At 48.1% G+C, this 21,901-nt stretch overlaps 1 protein-coding gene across 1 annotated transcript; it reads right to left on the reverse strand.

Annotated features, from left to right (window-relative positions):
• Positions 1-11,069: 11,069 nt before the first annotated feature.
• SSR2 (signal sequence receptor subunit 2) lies at positions 11,070-16,201 on the reverse strand. Its single transcript, XM_064732299.1, has 6 exons — positions 16,114-16,201; positions 14,827-15,104; positions 13,160-13,311; positions 12,675-12,783; positions 12,063-12,140; positions 11,070-11,379 (listed from the first exon to the last, which is right to left on the reverse strand). The coding sequence occupies exons 1-6, from the start codon at positions 16,199-16,201 to the stop codon at positions 11,269-11,271; spliced, it is 816 nt and encodes a 271-aa protein (XP_064588369.1). The 3' UTR covers positions 11,070-11,268.
• Between the last annotated feature and the right edge of the window lie 5,700 nt (positions 16,202-21,901).

The following is a 21,901-nucleotide window of genomic DNA, read 5'->3' on the forward strand; positions in this document are numbered from 1 at the left end:
GGCATGCCCTGATATTTTCCCCTGATCCCCTTCCCTCAAGGTCAAAATCCTCCACCACCATAACATTTACCTCTTATAATGACCCCTTCTGTCAACAGATAGCACATTCAGGCAAAGACCCCCAAATCTCCACCCCATCCCTCTTCTTTCTCCTTCTCTAACACCGTTCTTTTTTCTTCCACAGTAAAAAGCTTTGGCCCTTTAGTTACACTGCCCCCATCCACTGATTGATCAAGGCCCACTGCCCAGTTTTTCCTTGTGGCTTACATGGAGTTTGATCCCACTGATCAGTTAAACTAATGAATCTACATCTTTTGCAGAAGCAATATGAAAAAGGAACAACAGTGCACTTGCCAATCCAATAATTCCATCCATCCATCCATCCATCCATCCATCCATCCATCCATCCATCCATCCATCCATCCATCCATCCATCTTCAGGTGAATCCTCAGGTGCCAGTCACCCACTTTGATGCACTTCAAAGATCCATATCTCCCATAAACACCACAATCCAAAGCTGTGGATAAGGCATGGATCAGCTGTAGCCAGGGGCTGAAACGTCCTTTGTCTCTTCTTAAAGATCCAGAGCACGAATATTTACTCTGTGTGTGCCCTCTTGAAGGGCATCAAAGCCTTCTTGCAAGTTAGTGGGCAGGTGGAGATGGCTGCTAGCTGCTTCTTAGAGCTTTGGACCATGAAGTTACAGCCTTGCAGAGCAATGTGAGAGTTGGAAAAGGAAGTCAGGACTTTACAAGATGCAAAGGCAATCACACAAGATTAATTAAACTCCAGCACAGTGGTGCTATGAGCAGCAATGCAGCGTAGAACAGCAAAATGTGGTGCCACATATTGCTCACAAGCAAAGGCACAGATATGGGAAAAATAAGATTTCCATTTCCCAATCGTATTCACAGGATCCTGAGGAATGGGATGGAAATATCTTGAGTCAGTCCTCAGACTCCAAGGCTGAACTTCAGCCAGATTTAGCAGGAAGGGAGGTGGTAGAAGCACAAATGGAGGGATCTGCTGGATAGAGGGGTGCACTTTTACTCCAAAATGGAATTTTTGGAGATCTATCAGCAGAAGAGAGGAGAAGACAAACTGATAATAGATTTTGCGAGCTTGGAATAGTGGGGCAGTGTCTGTTCACTTATTAATTGGTGCAAAAATTTATTAAGTCCTATAGGCAATAAGGATCAGCTGTATCAGGGATGTGCTCAGGGACAAAGTGGGGTCAGGGGTCCTGTTTGGCAGGACTTTGCCACTCCCATGCTGTATCAAGGGCTGTGTGCAGCAGTTCTAAGAGCATTGATGAATTAGTGCCATCCCTCAGAAGCTGATGTTCCAGGCAGGAGGTTTTAGTTCCCTGCAGCAGATGGGGATGGCTCACGCTCTAATTACAAGATCTAGTCTGGATGGGGCAGCAGTAACTAAAAGTATCAAAATACAGCTTTTGAGAGGGGTGCCTGTTTCGTTAAAGACCTTGATTACAACCAGGCACCACAGTGCTACCAGTAATAGAGGTGTCCTAGCAAGTACCTTAGGGGAAATTTGGGCTCTAATTTCAGAACCAGCTGTGCGGGTGGTGAATGAAAATCACCTGGCAAAACTGAAGACTTACTCACGTGTGACAAGGAAACAAATGTGGAATGATCTTGTGCAAGTTAGTGTCCCATGATCAGAAATAAATGGGAACTTAGCAGCAAAAATGTTTCAGCATTGACATAAGTCAATGCCTATACACAAAAATTCTTCTCTTTCAACCCCCCTGTCACCTCACACCAAGACACTATGGTAAATGCTGTAACAGCAGAAATGGACCAGGAAGAAAGTTGTTTGGCAATGGACAAAGAAAGAAGAAGAAGCCTCTGATGCCTGCAGAAAAGTTTGGATTGAGCAAGCCAAATTACACACTCTTAGGCAAGGAAACCCTTTTGAATTGAAAGTAACAATTCTAGGTGATAAAGTCTTACAGAAATTGTGGCAGACAACTGGGCTGAAGAGTCAGAAAAAATCTCTGGGATTTTGGTCCAAGATATTACTAAGCTCTGCTATACATTATAACCCAATGGAAAAATGAATTAAAGCTGTAATTTGGGCTTTGTAAGAAACAGAGAGAATTACAGGCTGAAATACTGTGACTGTATCTCCAGTATAAAACATGGTGAGGACTGAAATTCTTTCAGATGATGTCTTTTCCAAAAAGTTAGAATAAGTGGGATTGTTTACACCAATGGATTCTGTGCTGGGACTGCAATCTATTAATCTAGAAATGACCATTTACATAACAACCTCTGACAATGCAGTAGGGTCCTGCACTCTGCATTCTGTCCTTCTACATCCTCTGTTACTGTCATATCCTCAAGTTCCTGCATTTTAGGTATCTTTGAAGATTTCCTGTTTTTCATTTAGGGGGGATAGCACTGGAACCCCGTTATTGGTGTCCAATAAACCAATATTTCCAACAAACTACATATGAAGTTCAGTCTGTAAAAGCAGAATCCACAGCCCTTCAATCTCTATGGGCAATCACCCCACATCCAGTTCCTGAGCCTAGAGCATTATTAGCTGCAGGAACTGGGGCAAAACTGAATGTCTAACTGGGCAGAGATGACACTCCAGTTTTCCTCCTTTATCACAAGCTGGCTCCTTGTGCTTTGTAGGGCACACAGCAAACACACACCTTGAACATATTTCTGCAAGTACAATGTAAAAACCTGTGTGTAGGTTTTTACTGTAACTAACCTCTTGGTATTTTTCAGAGTTGTGACTATGGAGCAGCTAGCATGGAAGCTTTCACTTGGACATCCAGGGCAGCTTGCCTTGAATTTGAGAGTGATTGCTCCACACTGAGTAACTTTCTAACACTGATTACTGATGAACTACCTCCCTCTTTGTCACAGGATGGGAGCTTCAGACAAAATTTATTAGAGAAGCCCTCAGCTTGTGTCACAAGGTGCAGAAATGATGCCCTGGCTTTCTAAACTCCTCATAGAGGAGCCTGGGTGTGGCTAAATCCAATCCCAGGCCCTGATGTGGTCAAAGGTTTATCTCTAAAGGAACACAGGTGTAACCCTACCTTTATACAACTTTGTCTTGTGGGATAAAGGATGGCTAACCAAATATATTTATATAAATAAAATAATTTCTTTAATTCTATTACAATATTGATGCTGCTTAGACAAAGAGAGCTTAGTCAGAATTATCTAGTACACAGGACAGGCAGTTGTAACTTCTAGCATAATGCTCTATTTTTGAAACAATATTGAAGCAATTTCATTAAAGCTAGAGAAAACCCCTGTTTTTAAGCAGAGATTGATGTTCCTCACCTCCATCAGCAAATGTGGGCAAATCTCTTTTACTTAGCCTTGAGGTGTAACCTTGGGGGGAATCCCCAGTCATGGGAAAGATCTACACCCACACCTTAGGGGGGTGTGCTAGAAATCCTCTCTGTGAAGATGTGGGATTGGCCTTTTATAGCATGAGACTGTCAGACACATTCATTTGTAGTTTATGCATTGCTGGGCTCACTCATCACAATATGCTTTGCTGCTGAGAAAGGTGTGAGCAGCTCTTTGGTTCCTTCTGCTGGACACTTCTGCCCCAGCTTCCAGACCAGGGCTGCACATCCCTGCTGCTCCTGGGCTCAGGTAGGGAGAACCTGTCGTGCTCATCCTCCTGTGCCCTTCCTGGCTACCCCAACCACCACCTTCCCTGCATCCCAGAGCCTAAAGCCAAATGGAATTGTTTCCACACAGGGCTGAGTTAGGAACATTTATCAGCACAGGCGGCTGTGGCAGACCTTTCCCCTGGCACTGATAACTTGGATGGGGCAGGCAGCTGAGTGGCAGCCACGCACAAGGACACTGCACTCGCAGCCATGGTGCTCTGCAGGCTCCTTCTGCATTCTGTGTAACATCACATTTTCATTCTCCCAGAGGGTGAAATGCCCATCTACCCCTCACACAGGACAGTGAGCCAGCACAGGAGCCATAGAGCACACTGCTCTGTCAAATCACACCAGTGCCATGCACTTTCCTTCTCACATCTATGTACCATCATATTCTGTCACTCTTGTAGTCTGATTCTGAACCGAAAAGTTTTCAGCTGTCTCCCACACAGATAAACGTGTGCCAGGAAAAAAGGCTTTCTTGGACTGTGCCCCTTATGTGTGGAAACTTGTATTTGCTCCACAAGAAGCAACAAATTATGGTGTCTTTTAACATCCTGAGGGAAGTCAACATTGTCAAAAAGTGATGTGTCAGACCTGAAGGGGGAGAAGGAGGTGAAAGGCTGGGGAAAATCACCCTCTCCTGTTCTCCCAGTAGGCTGGGTGCAATCATTAATAAACCCCTAGAAGCAGCACCCCAGACCAGGACAGGCAAACAACAGTGAAAACACACACAAAATGATCTTCCTTGCCACTGATGTTGACTTTCCATAAACTGATATCACAGAGTGTATCCACAAAGCAACCTTGGTTTCTCTCTCTCCCTGATCTGAAAAAGGACATCCCCCATGGTGGGCAAATGGCTCTACAGTTAAAACACATACACAAAGTTAGTCTGGTTATCCATATAACCAGAAGCACAGTGACCAGGGAGTTCTGTACCCAATACACAAATGTTTTGGACAATATTGTTATTTTGTAATTTTCTCTCTCAAGCCCCTTTAGCTGTGCACCAAATTCATCTTAATTTAAGACTATTTATGGGGTGGAGCCTGGGAAACAAGCCACCTCTCCTTCAGTTTTAAGCACTCCCCTTTCAACAGAAGGAGAGGCAAATGTGAGAAGATAAAAGTAAAAAAAAAAAACAGTTTACTAAAAAACAAAGCATCAATTACTAAGGAAACAGCAATAACAAAAAATACAAAGGCTCTAAAGCAAAGACTGAAACAGGCCCCCAGAAACAATGAAAACAAATTGTCAGAGAAGCCCCTCTCCAAGATGGACTGGACTGTCCCTTGTCCAAGGACAGTGTGGAAGGGAAGACCCCTCACCCAGCATGGCAGCCTCTGTAGAAGACCACATAGCCCAGGGGACAAAGACAGGATGGAGGAGAAGTCCTCTTCTTCTGACAATGTGGTGGAGAAGAAATGAAAAACAAACAGCAAAGGACCTTCTGGATTTACAGAACTCCCTCTTCCCCCAGAAAAACAACCAATGTGGAACAGGGACAGAAGTAAAACCTGCAAGAGCCCTTTTCTTGTCAAGCCTGGGAGATGGGTGAGCAAGGCAGTGGAGTGGAGGAAGGGCAAGGGAAGAACACAGAGGGGTCCACAAAGAAATGCAAGGTTGGGGTAGGCATGGGAAGGCAAATCAAAGGAGGGGCAAGCCTTGCCGGAGAAGGCCAGGAATGAAAGCAGTAGACAGGTCAGGACAGAGGGGATGGGTGTGCAAGGTAAGCAAGGCAAGTCAGGGGTTGGGTTCACAAGGCAAAGCAAGCGAGAAGTACATGCAAGGATTCCTCCCAGACAAAAGCTGCCAGGACAGACTGGTCTGCCTGGCATCAATCTCTTCTGGGCTTCCTCTCATCTGCCCCTGCAACACTGGGTCTCTGTGCTTTATTTCCTGTGGAAAAGAACTGCCATTCTTGTCCAGGAGATCATGGCTGAAATTTTGATTCCACCTCCAAAATGCAACACATGCAAGAAGTGCTCCCAGGTGAAAGGTGCCAGGACAGCTTTTTCTGTCCTTTCAGTCTGGCTGGCCTTGGCCTCCCCTGGGCTGCTTCTCATCTACACCTGTGTCTTGGTTTGAACAGACAGGCGTCTGCAAAGGAAGGCAGGAGCTTCCCCTGAACTGGAAACTGTGAACCCCCTCCCTCCGAATTGTTATAAGATTGAAATTAAGGGGGGGCTCTCAGACAAAGATATGGGAGCAGGGAATAACAGTTCTGTTCCAGATTGCAATGCAAGGTGTTTTCAATTACCATCTGTATGGCAGATTATCTTTGTCAAGTGGGCAGTTTGCCTTATCTCTCTCTTTGAGTGACCACATTCACACCTCCCTCCGGAGGGGACATCTGCTGATAACAGCTATTGAATGTCACTGCACGGCTGATAAGAACTATAACATCCCATTGGGAGATGCTCCGCCCAGAGGGACGAGCCAAGCATTGCTACTCGGATATAATCCAGAGGTTTTTGAGACACCAGCATGGTTTTCTCCATTGGATTCCCCAGAGAAACATCAGCTGCCTCTTGTTCCAATGGATCTTCAGAGGAAGAATACATCCTTCTCTACAGGACCCCCTCGCTCCAACAGAGCCACCCCTGACACTGCAGGAGGGCTGAGCCACAATTCCAATGGCACTGCCACCAACACCCTGACCCACAGGGTGTCAGGTTGGGTTCTGAGTCTGTCAGTGCTGTTCTAGTGTACTGCATTGTTTATTTTATCCTTTTATTTTTCTTCCCTATTTAAAAACTGTTATTTCCTGCTCCTATATTTTTGCCTGAGAGCCCCTTAATTTAAAATTTATAGCAATTGGGAGGGTTGGGGAGGGTTTACATTCTCCATTTCAGGGGAGGCTCCTGCCTTCCTTAGCAGACTCCTGTCCTTCCAAACCAAGATAAGTTCTTTATTAGGGAAGAAAAAAAATACAATGCAGTAAACCAAACCAACACTGACAGAGTCAGAACCCAACCTGACACCCTGTGGGTCAGGTGTTGGCGGCAGTCCCACTGGAATTGTGGCTTCAGTCCTCCTGGAGTGTCAGGGGTGGCTCTGCTGGAGCAGGGATTCTGTAGAAAGGTGCAGTCTTCCTCTGAAGATCCAGTGGAAAAGGCAGCTGCTCCTCTGGTAATCCAGTGGAAAGGCTGTGCTGGTGTCCCAAAATCTCAAGTTATATCCAGTTGGGAATGCTTGGCTCCTCCCTCTGGGCAGAGCATCTCCCCATGGGATGCTGTAATTTTTATCAGCCATGCAGTGACACTCACTGGCCCATTAACAGCAGTTGTCTCCCCATAGGGAGGATTGGTTGTGGAAGAGATAAATAAAACTGCCCAATTAACAGAAGATAACTGCCCCATCTCTAACAGATGGCAAATAGAATACACATTGCCTTGCAACCTAGGACAACCTGAAACTTCAGGCCTACATAATTTCCTTCCATAGCAGGGCATCTGACCCTCCCACAAGGGCTAACAAACAATTTATTGTTTGTTAAAAGTCAGATAACTCAAACAGGACTGTCAAAAGCTGTTTTGTAGGGAGTTATTCTGGTACAATGCTCTGGCATCCTCCAAATGCCAATAATTATCTTAATGTTGAAGTGAGATCTGGCAATGTAAGTCAGATTTTTGACTGAGACACCTCACTTTACAAACTCTAAAAGCCATACCAAACTTTCACAAATTTTCTCTACATTTCCATGGAAATGTGTGGAGTTTCTCTTGTGAGTACAGACACCTGCTTCACAGTTACTCCCCAGGGGTTAAGCGAAGGAATCTCTGTGCATTATTGCCATTTTGGTGGTAAGTTACATTTGCCTCCTAATCAATACTATTTCTTCTGCTAGCTTTAATGCAGTTACCTTGATGTAGTGCACTGTTTTATATTATGCTATAATCTACTAGTAGGTCTTTAGTTTTCTACTGTGTAGTAAGTAATTCTGATTAGGATCTTTCATCTGTTGTCTCTTGTCTGTGTGATAAATAACTAATTTTTATAAATAGATCTGATTTGACATTGTTAGAATTTGCAGTCCAGAGTGATCCCTTAAATTCAAACTGTTTGTTTAAACCAAAATCTGAGGCTAAGTCAGGGCTTGTCTGAAGCTTCCACTCATCACAGGAAGCCCTCCTATGGTGTCAGGAGCCCATAGCCAAAATTGGGTTCCACCTCCAAAATTCCATACACCCAAGGATTGCTCGCAGACAAAAGCCAGATTCATTCTCTGTGAGGTAACCATCCCTGAAATTTTGATTCTGCCTCCAAAATTCATTACATCCAAGAATTACTCGCAGACACGAGGAGCAAGGACAGAAAGATCTTCCTGTGGAGCCAGGGTGCATTTCTCAGTGCCTGGCTTCCCCCACTGGGAATTCCTTCCTGCCCCAAGAGCAGAAGAGACCAAACCCAGCTGAGTCCAACCCAGGTGAGGGAGAGCCAGCTGCTGCAGAAAGGGCAGGAAGAGGCAGGGAAGGGCCAAAACTCTGCTGCTGTCACAGGGAGGGAGCAGGGAAACTGATACTGCAGCTCTGCTGCTCACCAGGCAATGCCAGCACCTCCCATCCACCATCAGAATTACTCCACAAGCCCCTGACATCACAGTTTTTTAATTCCAAGGAGGAAGAGCCAAGAGAGCCTCACCACCACCTTGTCTCTGTCCTCCTGGGCCACAAGAGCTGCTAAGGGAAGCAGCAGCCATTTTCTCTTTGTTACAAGGGAGCTATCAAACACCTTGATTTTTGCTGGTTAAAACATTTTCCTTTATTCTGTACAAATTTCTTTCCATCCTGTATGTCTCATTCCATTGCTTTATGATTTTATTTTTTAACAAATTGTTATTTTTAAGTCATTCATCTCTGATTTACTGTCCCTCCCTTGACAGCAGGAGGGGAAGGGCAGTGGCTTGTTTGGAGCTGAGCTCCTCATTTGTTGTTGAAACCACCACAGCCACCTTTTGGGGATGGAAGTCCCCTCATCCTCCTCACCCCTGCTCTTTCATTGCCCACCTCCCACTCTGACATTCAGATGTCCCAACAGACATAATCTCACCCCAGCCTCCCAAAGAGGCACAAAACAAGGGAAACAGCTCTGACCTGCAGATCGTTATTTTTAACAACGCCATTCAAAATTAAGAAACTCCTCCCCTGCAAGAAAAAGGGGAGGTATCCCCACTCCCAACAGCTCCAGTCCTTGCACTGCTGCTGCACACCACTCTTGCTTGGTCAGTCAAACTGCAACTAAAGTGTAAAACTTTAAAGAGTAAAATGAGGAACAAATCTCAGTAATTCACTTTATCCTGAGGAGAGAGGTGTGTGTGGTTATACACACCCAGTAAAAATACTCCCATGACAGAAGTCTTTGATTGTCCTTTTGCATTAAATGAACTTGCACAGCTGTAAACTGGTACCAATAAATTTTCTCCCCCAAAATACATGGTTCTATCCTGATTAAGGGTTTTTGTGTTACAGAGTTAGGAGGGACAATCTGCACTTGGCCAAGAGAGATGCTGCTGGGACACACGCTGGAAGTGAGACCATTAGTGCAGAATCAATGCCAGCCACGTTTGAAAGTGTGCTGCACTGGAGTCTCTTTCCAACCAAAATCAAAACTACACACAGGAGTCTCCAGTTGCTGTTGATAATTGCTGCCCTGAGATGTGCAGGATGTCTCTGCTTCGTCCTGTGCAACTGAAGAACGAGTCTGGACTCTTCACTTTTCGGCCTTGAGGTTGTTTATTAATTCTTATCTATAAAATTTTCTTTCTGCCCAGCTGAGATCTGCTCAGCAGGCAGCCACAGGCACTCTCTGTGTTGTCCTTTTATACTGCAAACTATGTATAACATATTTACACTTAATTCCCAATACCCATCACCTATGTTAGACATTGAACTTCTATTTTAAATACAACATATTTACAATAACTTTCCAATACCTATCGCCTATGTTAGACAGTGCACTTCTATTCTAAATATAACATATTTACACTTAATTCCCAATACCCATCACCTATGTTAGACAGTTAACTGAACTTCTACTCTAAACCAATCTCAAAGTGCCAACATCACTGCAGAAAATGGAGAACAAGAAGAAGAAGAAAGGCTGGACACGCCCAGATTCCTCCATCTTGTCCCCATAACCCCCATACCAAAAATCCTATCTTTCTTTGCTCTCAGACCCAGCCAGCAACCACAGAACCCTCTTGGAACCCTTTCTGTGTGGCTTCCCCTCTCCTTAACCCAAGGCAGAGTATTCCAGAACACAGCTGTGTGGGTGGCAATGGAGCTGTGTGATCTCTTCTGGCCTGAAAGCCATCACATACTGACCAGCAGCACCGAGACAGAGGCTCACTGGGGGGGAATGAAACAGTTCCCAAAAATGCTCCTGCTTCACAGAAAAGGGTCTGAGGTTCTAAGAGTGAGGACAGGTGTGTCATCAGTGCTTCAAGACTGCCAGGAGCTGCCCTGGCTGCACCAAACCACACAGAGAGGTGGGGTGAGGAGGAGAGAGAATAGTTTAGTGGCCTCAATGGCCAACAGGGATTGGACTTCTGTCCTGCATTTCATTGTCTGCAGCTTGGAGAACTTCTGCCTGAAGCAGCAGGGAAAGAAGAAAGTGGCTGTAGGAAGAGCACAGCCTGGGAGTGGGGATCTCCAGTGAAAGGGCTTTCCCAGCACACACAGCAGTGAGAGGGCCCTGCACTGGTGCCCATGGGCTGCTCATCTGGGTGCAAGGGGAAAATGTGAACAGAACAGCCCTTTTCCCAACAGAGGGAGCTGCCTGAGGAACAAGGGCACAGGGAAAGCTTCCTGCAGTGCTGGAAATGGCAGCAGGTTGTTTTGTTACTGCCTTTGCACCAGGGAGGTCAGGACATGTCCTGATCCAGTATCAGCAGAAAGCTGCAGCCTGTCGTGGGGAGGGGGCTGTGGGTGGGTGTAGGTAAGCAGAGCATCGCCAGTGCAGGGAGAGTTTCTCAACCTGTGCACCTGATTCTTCTGGAACTTAACCCTGATCCTCCTCCCTGCACTCCACCCTCGTGGCTTTACAAGCCCATCATGGACCTGGGCAGGCTGGTGGGTCAGAGAACAGTATCAACAGGAAAAAGCAGCAGCTGTGACATCCTCTATCAAATCAGGTTTGTGGTGTCACCAGAGCAATATCTGTCCCACAGGGCAGGCAGCACCTGGAGGGGACCCTGAGATATGACACCCTGCAGAAAACTGCAGCAGGCAAATGGGTGCTGGAGGCAGCACAGGGGGCAGAGACCCACAGACAGGCCCCTCTGGGCACTAACATGCTTCGCTGCTCGGATTGCTGCAGCTGCAGAGGAGAGAGAGGTTCTGCCTTCAAAGGGGTTGGACAAGGCAGTTTGGGACTTCTGGTTGTTCTTTTTTCTGTTTGCTTGTTTCTCCATTCAAACACAGAGGACACCTCACAGCTGCTGCTGCAGCCACTGAATCCTTTGCCCAGAGGGCTGAAGCACCACGCAGGCAGCACCTGGCAGGAGATGGATCCCAACCCAGCTGCTGTTCTTGGGGCTTTGGGGGTGTCCTGTCCCGAGCTCTGGGCTGCTGCTGCTGGCATTGGGCTCTGCTCAGTTCTTTTTGCTCTTGGGGGTGTCATACTTCCTCTTGCTCGAGTACCAGAGCAGCAGAGGGATTCCGATGGAGGGCAGGGTCATCACTCCAAATGCCGCCCAATTCAGCTAGAGGGAGAAATTGTTAAGAGAAAAGTCAAAACAATCCAGGCCAGAGGAGTCTTAAAGCAATGAGGTCAGAGGAGGAGAGGGAGGAGAGACCTCACACTGTCTGCAGCTTCCTCACATGGGGAAGCAGAGGGGCAGGCGCTGACCTCTGCCCTCAGTGACCATGACAGGACCCAAGGGAGCGCCCACAGCTGTGTCAGGACAGGCAGCATTAAAGGCTGGATATTCAGAAAAGGCTCTTTCTCCCACAGGATGCTCTCCCAGGCACTGCAAGAGGCTCCCCAGGAAAGTGGTCACAGCACCGAGCTTGACACGAGCTCAAGGAGTTTGGATAGGGCTGAGAGGCACACGGTTGGGATTCCTGGGGTTGTCTCTGCAGGGCCAGGAGTTGGACTCCACAATCCTTGTGGGTCCCTTCCAGCCTAGGACCTTCTAAGATCCTACTCTCAGATTTTCTGCCTCAAATGCCACAGTGCAGCTCCTTCACACAGGGAGCTGGGATGGAAACTCAGCCGTTTCTGTGACAGCTCTCTGGAGAACTGACAGGAACCAACTCCAGCTCCCTCTGGAGCTCTCCAGGTGACTGCAGGGCAAGCCACACACCCCATGTGCAAGCAGGAAGCCACCACACTGGGCTGCAGCTGCCTGCTGCACTTTTCCATTGTCCATGGAAAGGTACTCACAAAGTGAGGGGAGAACCTCCTGTCGAAGTCACGCTGAGCCAGGATTCCTCCCTGCCCAGGAGCACTGGTGAAGCCAACCTGGAAAAGGCAGAGAAAAGACTTTGCCACCTTTCCTGCTCACTCCAGAACTGGGCAGGCTGAGAGCAACACAGACATGCATCACCTCAACCATGCAGCTCTGGGAGCACAGTCAGGTGTGGCTGCAGGTGTCACAGACACGTTTTATGAAAAATCCTTTCCTTAGGATTTTTCCTCCTGAGAAGCTGGGAGGCCTCAGGAACAAAATGTAAACAATGGTTATCTGCTGCTGTGGGATGCAACAGGTGCATCTGGGATTGGTTGTTTCTAATTAATGGCCAATCACAGCCCAGCTGGCTCAGACTCTCTGTCCAAGACACAAGCCTTTGTTATCATTCTTTCTTTTTCTATTCTTAGCCAGCCTTCTGATGGACTCCTTTCTCCTATTCTTTTAGTATAGTTTTAATATAATATATATCATAAAATAATAAATCAAGCCTTCTGAAACATGGAGTCAGATGCTCATCTCTTCCCTCATCCTCAGACCCCTGTGAACACCCCCACATGCAGGGATCCCACAAATCAGGCACTTACCACCACCTGGGCACCCTCCTGTGCCAGGTACGTGATGGTGGCAGAGGTGAAGTTGAAGTACCCAGCCTTGAGAGGCCGCAGAACCACGGTGTGGGACACATTGCTGGCTCTGGGAGTTGGATGTCAAGGAACACTGCTGTATTGCAGGAAGAAAAGGGAGGAGATGGGAAAGAGCAAGCAGGAGCCAGGTGAAAACGTCAGCGCTGCTGACAGATCTGAGTGCTCGTGGTCACAGACAGCCAGAGCCAGCCAAGGCTGACCCAGCTGCTCCTCCACAGGCACAGGAACCACCCCAGCACCTGCTCCTGTCTGCAAGGAACTTTGTTTTCACACTGCACCATCCAGAAGAGGAAAGGTTTGGATCTGGCACCCTGTCCAGGCTCTGGAAGGAATTTCAGGGACAGCAAATGAAGACAGGATGAAGCTGCAGGATGCTCAGGGGCAAGAAAGGGAGTTGGGAGAAATTTCAAAACATGAAAAGATACGGAGCAATCCTGTCCCACTTGACGTTGAGCATGCCAGAGACGATGCCAAAATATTCTGGGGGGAAGGAATCATCCGACAGCTCCATGTCCAGGGCAGCACTGAACACAACAAAGAGACCCAGCTGCTGCTCCACGTGTGTGAGGAGCAAAATCTGTCCAGAGCAGGTTCTTGAGGCCTTTCTCCCATGTGAGGTAATCTGCCTGATAGACACAGGCACAGGGGAGCTCTGGGGGCCTCCTGCAGGGCTGGAAACACCAGAAGGTTTCTTGTGCTGCTGGCTTTGCACCAGGGAGGTCGGGACACATCTTGTTTGACTCTTCGGGGAGTGAGTCAAGCAGGGAGCCCTGAGCGCAGGAAGGGAGGCCCTGGGGTTCTGTGCACATGATTCTTGAGGAATTTAGCCCTGCTCCTTCTCCTTCACTCCTTCCCCAGTGCTTTACACATCCCCTGTGCACCTGGGCAGGCTGCTGGCGTGGCCAGAGCTCCCTGTGGTGCTGACACACACCTGCTGCTCTTCTCCAGAGCCTTCCCATGAGAGCCCAGCCCAGCACGGTGCCATGAGCTAAGGAATTGGTGAATTAGTGCCATCCCCTCAGAAACTGATGTTCCAGGCAGAAATGTTATGAATAAGAAGCTTGACTAAGCCAATATTCAAGCAGCAATCAATTTATTAATTAATATGGTAAAGTATGAGCAACACAGCGCTGGGTACAGTGGGGGAAGTTTTCCCTCCAACTGCACACCGATAGTTGAGGCTTACAGGTATTTATAGGGGTACTCATCAGCTTCCTCAGCAATTTCTATTCCAATTTTTTTACTCATCAGCAGTTTCTATTCCTGGCTTTTACATCACAATTCTATACACTATTGTGATTTAATTTTTCTCAGGATGTATCCCCTCTGGTGGGGTCCAGCTCTCCAGATGCGTGTCCCCCTTTTAATTGCAAGGACTATAAATCTCATAACAGTGATGTCCAGCTTCCCTTGGTCAAAACCATAAACCCTTGAGGTGATGTTCATCTTCCTTTCTCAAGCTGTTTTTCTCTGCTTTATTAAGGTGTGAGATAAGCATATCTATATTCCAAAGCTATAGTTTCAAGGATACAAGCAATATTCTAAAATTATACTTCAAAAGGTTATTATTGCAGAACTCTGTAAGGATTAACTACAAGCAAAGAGCAACATCTTTAACACTTTAATTCCAATGCTCCCAAATCAACCAAGGTTAATTGCAAACAAAAGATAGATTCAGAGGCCTTTTTCCATGCTTTACTTTCCTCAGTTATTATCAGAATTCGCAACTGTCCCATTGTTGGTCTCCACACATATTGCAATCACAAATACACACGTCGCCTGTTTGTACCTGACACCAAACACAGCTTTGTATTTCACAGAAGGTTTTCGTTTCCTGCAGGAGATGGGGATGGCTCACGCTCTAATTACAGGATTTAGTCTGCATGGGGCAGCAGTAACTTAAAGTCCCAACTACAACTAGAAGTCCCAACTATAACTACAAGTCTCAACTATAACTAAAAGTCCCAACTATAACTACAAGTCCCAACTATAACTACAAGTCCCAGCTACAACTAAAAGCACCAACTACAACTAAAAGCACCAACTGCAACTAAAAGTCCCATCTATAACTAAGAGCAGCGCCCGCCGCTACTTCCGCCACCGTGGGCAATGGGCAGCGCAGGAAGCGCGCTCTGCGCAGGCGCAGAACCCCTGCGTGCCCACAGGACTCCATTTCCCAGGGGGCATAGGGCTTTCCTGAGGCGCGGTTCGTGTGCGTCACTTCCGCCTCGGTGGCGCTGACTCGTCTTTGCGGCGTTGGCGGCGGCAGAGACGGTGAGGGGCGGGAAGGACGGTGAGGGACGGGAGGCTCGGGGCCGCTGGAGTCCGTTTCCTCGGCCCTCGGGATGGGTCTGTAGGAGAGGATCGGCTCTGAAGGGCCAGGAAGGACCGGCTGGAGGGTCAGAGCCGGGGTGTTCCGCGGGCAGCGTGGGTGAAAGCGGGCGGTTCCCTGTTGGGAGGATCCTTGAGCCCCTGTGGGTTTCGTGAGGGGGCAGGAGCAGCCTGGGCTGCAGCAGGGCACGGCTTGGGAGAAGGAAGGGGCTTCCAAGCCCGGGAGGTTCAGCGTGGCCAACGGCAGGTGCTGCACCTCCACTGGGGCACCCCAAAACACAAACAGGCTGGGGGAGAATGGATGGAGAGCAGCCCTGGGAAGGATGTGGGGGCATGGGACATTGACAAGAAGCTCAGCACGCCGTGGCAACTCAGGAGCCCAGAAAGCCACAACTGCCCTGGCCACAACCCCAGGAGTGTGGGCAGCGTGTGAGGGGGGAATTCTGCCCCTCTGCTCTGCTGAGACCCTGCCCTGCAGAGCTGCCTCCAGCTCTGGGCTCCCCAGCATAGAGAGGACAATGAGCTGCTGCAGTGAGTCCAGGGGAGGCCACAGAGATGATCCAGGGGCTGCAGCCCCTCTTCTCTGGACACAGGCTGGGAGAGCTGGGGGTGTTGAGTCTGGAGAGGATTCCAGGGGGACCCTAGAGCCCCTTCCAGAGCCTACAGGGCTTCCAAGAGAGTTGGAGAGGGACTTTGGACAAGGGCCTGGAGTGACAAAACAAGGCTTCCCACTGCCAGAGGGCAGAGTTAGATTGGATATTGGGAAGAAATTGGTGCCTGTGAGTGAGGTGAGTCACTGGCACAAGTTGTCCAGAGAAGCTGTGGCTGCCCAATCCGTGGAAGTGTCGAAGGCCAGGTTGGATGGGGCTTGGAGCGACCTGGGCTAGTGGAAGGTGTCCTTGCCCATGACAGGGGGATGCAATTGCATGGTCTTTACAGTCCTGTCCAATCCCAGCCACCCTGTGACTGTGGAAGGCAGAGGCCCTGATATTGAAGCAGTTTTTGCTTCACAATTCTTGCATTCAAAAGCCCCATCAAGTGTCCTCACTGGTCACATCTGTAGTGTTCCTGTTGTCTCCTTGTCCTCTCAGCAGAGTGGCTGCAGAGGCAATGTGTTTGGATAAGTCAGACCACATGGCCTGAAGCAGGGACATGTGCAGAGGATCATAAAAGCCACTGCAGGCAGTTGGTGGTTCTCAGTGTCTGGAAATAGGGAAGAATAATGTTGGAAGTGAGGAGCTGTGCTTTCTAAAAACTAATTCTGTTATGTAAGACAGCACTGGAAAGTTGCCAGGCCTTCCAAGGGCAATTAACTGTTAGTTGCTAAAACTGATGAAAATAGTAACTGATGAAAGCTTTTGCTCTGGAAGTTACTAGAAGAGGCTTAGTGATTGGAAAGCTTTGCCCGTTATTGAGATGTGCAGGGCCAGGGCTTGGACTTGATGATCCTTTTGGGTGCCTTTCAACTCAGGATGTTTCATGATTCTGTCAAAGGGAGTGGTACTGGCAGGGTTTTGAAAGGGGACAAGACCGTGAACTTTTCTTCCATGGCTGTAGATTTGGGACAGTGCTGTGTCTCACAGGCAAGTGTTGAGAGATTTCAAATGATCAGTGACGTGACATTCCATTTCTTTGTGTTTCTAGATGAAGCTCCCGCTTCTTGCTGTGTTTGCTCTGGTGTCTGTGGCTCACTGTGAGGATGGTGCCAGGCTCCTGGCCTCCAAATCCCTGTTAAATAGATATGCAGTGGAGGGCAAGGACTTGACTTTGCAGTACAGCATCTACAATGTTGGCTCCAGGTAAGCCCTGTCCAGGCTTCAGTACTGACCATGAGCAAATGTTCTCTGTGTGGCTGCAGGGTTGGCAAGGCAATTTCTGAGCTCCATGATGTGCTATTGCTTTTTGCTCCCTCTAACTCTGAGCTTTCAAGCAATGCCTGAAGGATTGACCCTGAAATTTGCCTGTTCCTTCCTCTTCCCTGCTTTCACCTCATGGCTGCTGAAGCTGTCAGTCCAGCATGATATAGTTCCTGCGGTGTCCTGTGACACTCTGTTCCCCACACATGCAGCTCTCTTTCTTGGCTTTGTAAGCTGTTTTTCACATTTATTATTTTTAATGAAAATTCCTTTTTGCTATCAGGATTAACTCAGGACCTGTCAAAGATAAAACAGAACTTCCACCATGCTGGTAAAAAGTGTCATTTGCAGAATGAAAAGCTGGCTGAAAAAATGCAGGACACTATTAAAGGGCTTTGAGATTTTGGTTTTTGATATTTTTTTTAAGGCAGAATAATGCATACTGAGTGCAGTACTGCTAACAGAAGAATATATGGTGCTGTAATGTTGAATTGATACAACACTAATGAGATCCTGTAATTTTATATGTGGGATTTGGTTATTATTTAGGCCAGCATGTGTATCCATGGGATGGTATCTGAAGTTAAGCAAACTGCCAAATTGTGTTGTGGAAAAAATGGTGGTTTTCTTGTCCTTATGTTTGTTTCTCTCAGCTTTGCCTTCCTCCCTCTGTAGTCTCCCTGTAAGATACCTCAACTCTCCTCCCTGTCTTCTACTGGTGACATTTTATCTCTGAAAAACCAATTCTTCGATTTGGTCAAGATGGAAGTGTCAGTGCACTTTGCTGCAGAGCCTATGAGCAGATGGCAAAGCTTAAGATTCCTGTCTCACCCCTCTCTTTGTTGTGTTCAGTGCTGCCCTAGACGTGGAGCTGTCGGATGATTCTTTCCCCCCAGAACATTGTGGCATTGTCTCTGGCATGCTCAGCGTCAAGTGGGACAGAATTGCTCCATATCTTTTCATGTTTTGAAATTTCTTCCCACTCTCTTTCTTGCCCCTGAGTATCCTGCAGCTTCATCCTATCTTCATCTGCTGTCCCTGAAATTCCTTCCAGAGCCTCCTTCCAGAGGGTGCCAGATCCAAACCCCCTTCTTCTGGATGGTGCAGTGTAAAACCAAAGTTCCTTGCAGACAGGACCAGGTCCCGGGGTAGTTCCTCTGCCTGTGGAGGAGCAGCTGGGTCAGCCTTGGGTGGGTCTGGCTGTCTATGACCACGAGCACTCAGATCTGTTAGCAGCACTGACTTGTTCACCTGGGTCCTGGTTGCTCGTTCACATCTCCTCACTTTTCTTCCTGGGCTGAAATATAACAGTTCCTTAACGTCCAGCTCCCAGAGGGAGCAATATGTCCCACACTGTGGTTCTACGGCCTCTAAAGGCTGGGTACTTCAACTTCACCTCTGCCACCATCACGTACCTGGCACAGGAGGGTGCCCAGGTGGTGGTAAGTGGCTGATTTATGGGATCCCTGCAGACACACCTGACCGTGCTCCCAGAGCTGCATGGTTGCACGGTTGCAGCGATCCATGTCTGTGTTGCTCTCACCCTGGCCAGTTCTGGAGCGAGCAGGAAAGGTGGTAAAGCCTGTGTTTTCCGTGCCTTTTCCAGGTTGGCTTCACCAGTGCTCCTGGGCAGGGAGGAATCCTGGCTTAGCGTGACTTCGACAGGAGGTTCTCCCCTCACTTTGTGAGTACCTTTCAATTGACAGTGGAAAAGTGCATCACAGCAGCTGCAGCCCAGTGTGGTGGCTTCCTGCTTGCACATCGTGTCTGTGGCTTGCCCTGCAGTCACCTGGAGAGCTCCAGAGGGAGCTGGAGTTAGTTCCTGTCAGTTCTCCAGGGAACTGTCACAGAAGCGACTGAGTTTCCATCCCAGCTCCCTCTGTGAAGGAGCTGCACTGTGGCATTTGAGGCAGAAAATCTGAGAGTAGACTCTTAGAATCTCCTAGGCTGGAAGGGACCCACAAGGATTGTGGAGTCCAACTCCTGGCCCTGCAGAGGACAACCCCAGGAATCGCAATCATGTGCCTGTCAGCCCTATCCAAACTCCTTGAGCTCGTGTCAAGCTCGGTGCTGTGACCGCTTTCCTGGGGAGCCTCTTGCAGTGCCTGGGAGAGCATTCTCTGGGAGAAAGAGCCTTTTCTTAATATCCAGCCTTAATGTCGGCTGTTCTGACACAGCTGCGGGCGCTCCCTTGGGTCCTGTCACTGGTCACTGAGGGCAGACATCAGCGCCTGCCCCTCTGCTTCCCCATGTGAGGAAGCTGCAGAGAGTGTGAGGTCTCTCCTGCCTCTCCTCCTCTGACCACATTGCTTTAAGACTCCCCTGGCCTGGATTGTTTTGACTTTTCTCTTAACAATTTCTCCCTCTAGCTGAATTGGGCGGCATTTGGAGTGATGACCCTGCCCTCCATCGGAATCCCTCTGCTGCTCTGGTACTCGAGCAAGAGGAAGTATGACACCCCCAAGAGCAAAAAGAACTGAGCAGAGCCCAATGCCAGCAGCAGCAGCAGCCCAGAGCTCGGGACAGGACACCCCCAAAGCCCCAAGAACAGCAGCTGGGTTGGGATCCATCTCCTGCCAGGTGCTGCCTGCGTGGTGCTTCAGCCCTCTGGGCAAAGGATTCGGTGGCTGCAGCAGCAGCTGTGAGGTGTCCTCTGTGTTCTAATGGAGAAACAAGCAAACAGAACAAGTAGAAGTCCCAAACTGCCTTGTCCAGCCCCTCTCTCCTGTGCAGATGCAGCAATCTGAGCAGTGCAGTGTTGGTGCCCAGAGGGGCCTGTGGGGCTCTGCCCCCTGTGCTGCCTCCAGCTCTCCTCTGCCTGCTGCAGTTTTCTGAAACACCTTCCCTGTTCCGTGAAAATTTAAAATTTTTAATAAAGGACAATAGGAAATAAGGACCATAGAGCAATGGTTATTATGGCTGGGTGCATCTTGACACTGAGCCAAGAGCACCCTGTCACCTTAAATACATTTTCCATTACATCAGCATAATCATAGACCCTTACGCATATCCATAAACTAGTTTACATATTCCAGAAACTATTTTACATGGCTCCTCCTTGGGTCTGCCTTTTTAGAGCTTGCCTTTTTCTTGGCTGTAATTTTGGCTCCTTTATCACTTCCAGTTTCTTTGGGCCTTGGTCCATATTTTCTTCAGACAGTGAGTGCTGATAGTTGGCAGATCTGTACAGGTGTCCCCATCCTGTGTTCATCGGATGTTATCCCATCCAAGCAGGTATTTTAACACAAGCATCCTTATATCAGCTATTTCACTACTATGTCTAAGCTTAATTAACAACAGAAATAAAAAACTACATCTTTATAACAAAGTTACTTTAACATTACAGATATAGAATCCATTTAAATATTTGCAAAAAGCCAATATTATAATATGTATCTATAACAGTATCATCTCAGGGTCGCCTGCAGGTGCTGCCACCCTGTGGGACCGAGATGGCTCTGGTGACACCACAGACCTGATTTGACAGAGGAGGTCACAGCTGCTGCTTTGCCCAAAAGGAGCACTAAGGGAGGTTTTTGGTGTTCTCTGGGTGGCCATGATGGTTTTTGTTGAGCAGAGGATTGTGTTCTTGCTGCTCTTTTTTGTTGTTCTGCACACGGTTGAGGTGTGTGGAGGTATTGAGGATTTTGTAATAATATAAGAGGAACACCATGACAGTGTGAATTGCACCTGCCCTTGGCCTCACTGAACCTCCTGGGCTTACCCAGCCCGTCCCAAACCTTGTGTCTTGGTTTGGAGAAAATTCTAGGAGAAATATGCTTTAAAATGATTGTTTTTGTCAAAAAAGAGGGCTTCAGGAATTCCTCTTTTTTCTGCCAGTGAGAGAAATGGATACCAGGGGATGAAAGTGAAAAAACCCGTATTTATTAACAGAAAAAACAGAAATTACAACAAAAAATACAAGGGAAAAACATTTTGAAACTTACACCCCACCTCCCTGTGTGGCTGAGAGGCAGAGGTAGTGTCTGCCCTTTTTTCTCTATGAGGACAGAGCAGAAAAGGGTTCATAGAAGCTGGAGCTGGAATCTGTTGGATTTCTGGAGAGGGTCTTCTGGCAGCGGCTGAAGATTTGATTTTAATTTCCTTTCTTGTGTTGGTTCAGCTCCTCCGAGGCCTCGGGTTCGGGGCGGTCCCGGTCCCGCCGGCTCCCCCGAGCGGCCGAAAAAGAAAAAAGCAAGCGGGAATAGCTCAGAAAAATAACAAAGCGCCGAGAGGATTCCCGGTACAGCCTCCAGGCAAGGGAAGGCCAGGGAAAAAACACTTTTGCTTCACTTTAGCAGCAAAAAACGCCAACCCAGTCCAACAAAAGGAACGATGTGGTCTCGGTCCACCCGGAGCACCCAGAGAGGAGCTTGAACAGAGCCCACTCAGGGCTCAAGGCTCCCCACCCCACCTCTGGCTCCATCTTAAAGCTGCAGCATTTGTTTTCTGGGCATAAAGCTGAGATAAGGGAATAAAGCATCATCATAAAATCACCCTGTGACACATTGGTTGCACCACTGTGCTCTCAAAGCAAGGTTATCTGCAGAGTGCAGTGAGAGTAAATCTCTTCTGCCAGGCTCACAACGGGGGTTTCTTCTTCCTCTTGTAGAATCAGAGTAAAGTGATAATGGATTAACAGGGTAACAGATTGCTTTTGTTTGGAAGGGACCTTAAAGACTGTCCAGGTCCAACCCCCTTCCACTAGACCAGGTTGCTCTAAGTCTTCTCCCAAGCAGGCCTTAAACACTGCCAGGAATAGGGCAGCCCCAGCTTCTCTCAGCCTGTCAGTGCCTCACCCTCTGCACAGGGAGTTCCTTCCCAGTATCTCATTCTCTGGCCCCACCCCGGAGCTGGAGGAAGCTCTAACAAGGGGGTGGCTCTAGAACAGAGCAGAGGGGCAGAATCCCCCCCTCACACGCTGCCCACGCTGTTGGAGATGAGCCCAGGACAGTTTTGGCTTTCTGGGCTCCCAGTGCT

This window comes from Zonotrichia leucophrys, chromosome 25, assembly GCF_028769735.1.
Source record: "Zonotrichia leucophrys gambelii isolate GWCS_2022_RI chromosome 25, RI_Zleu_2.0, whole genome shotgun sequence".
Lineage (NCBI taxonomy): Eukaryota > Metazoa > Chordata > Aves > Passeriformes > Passerellidae > Zonotrichia > Zonotrichia leucophrys.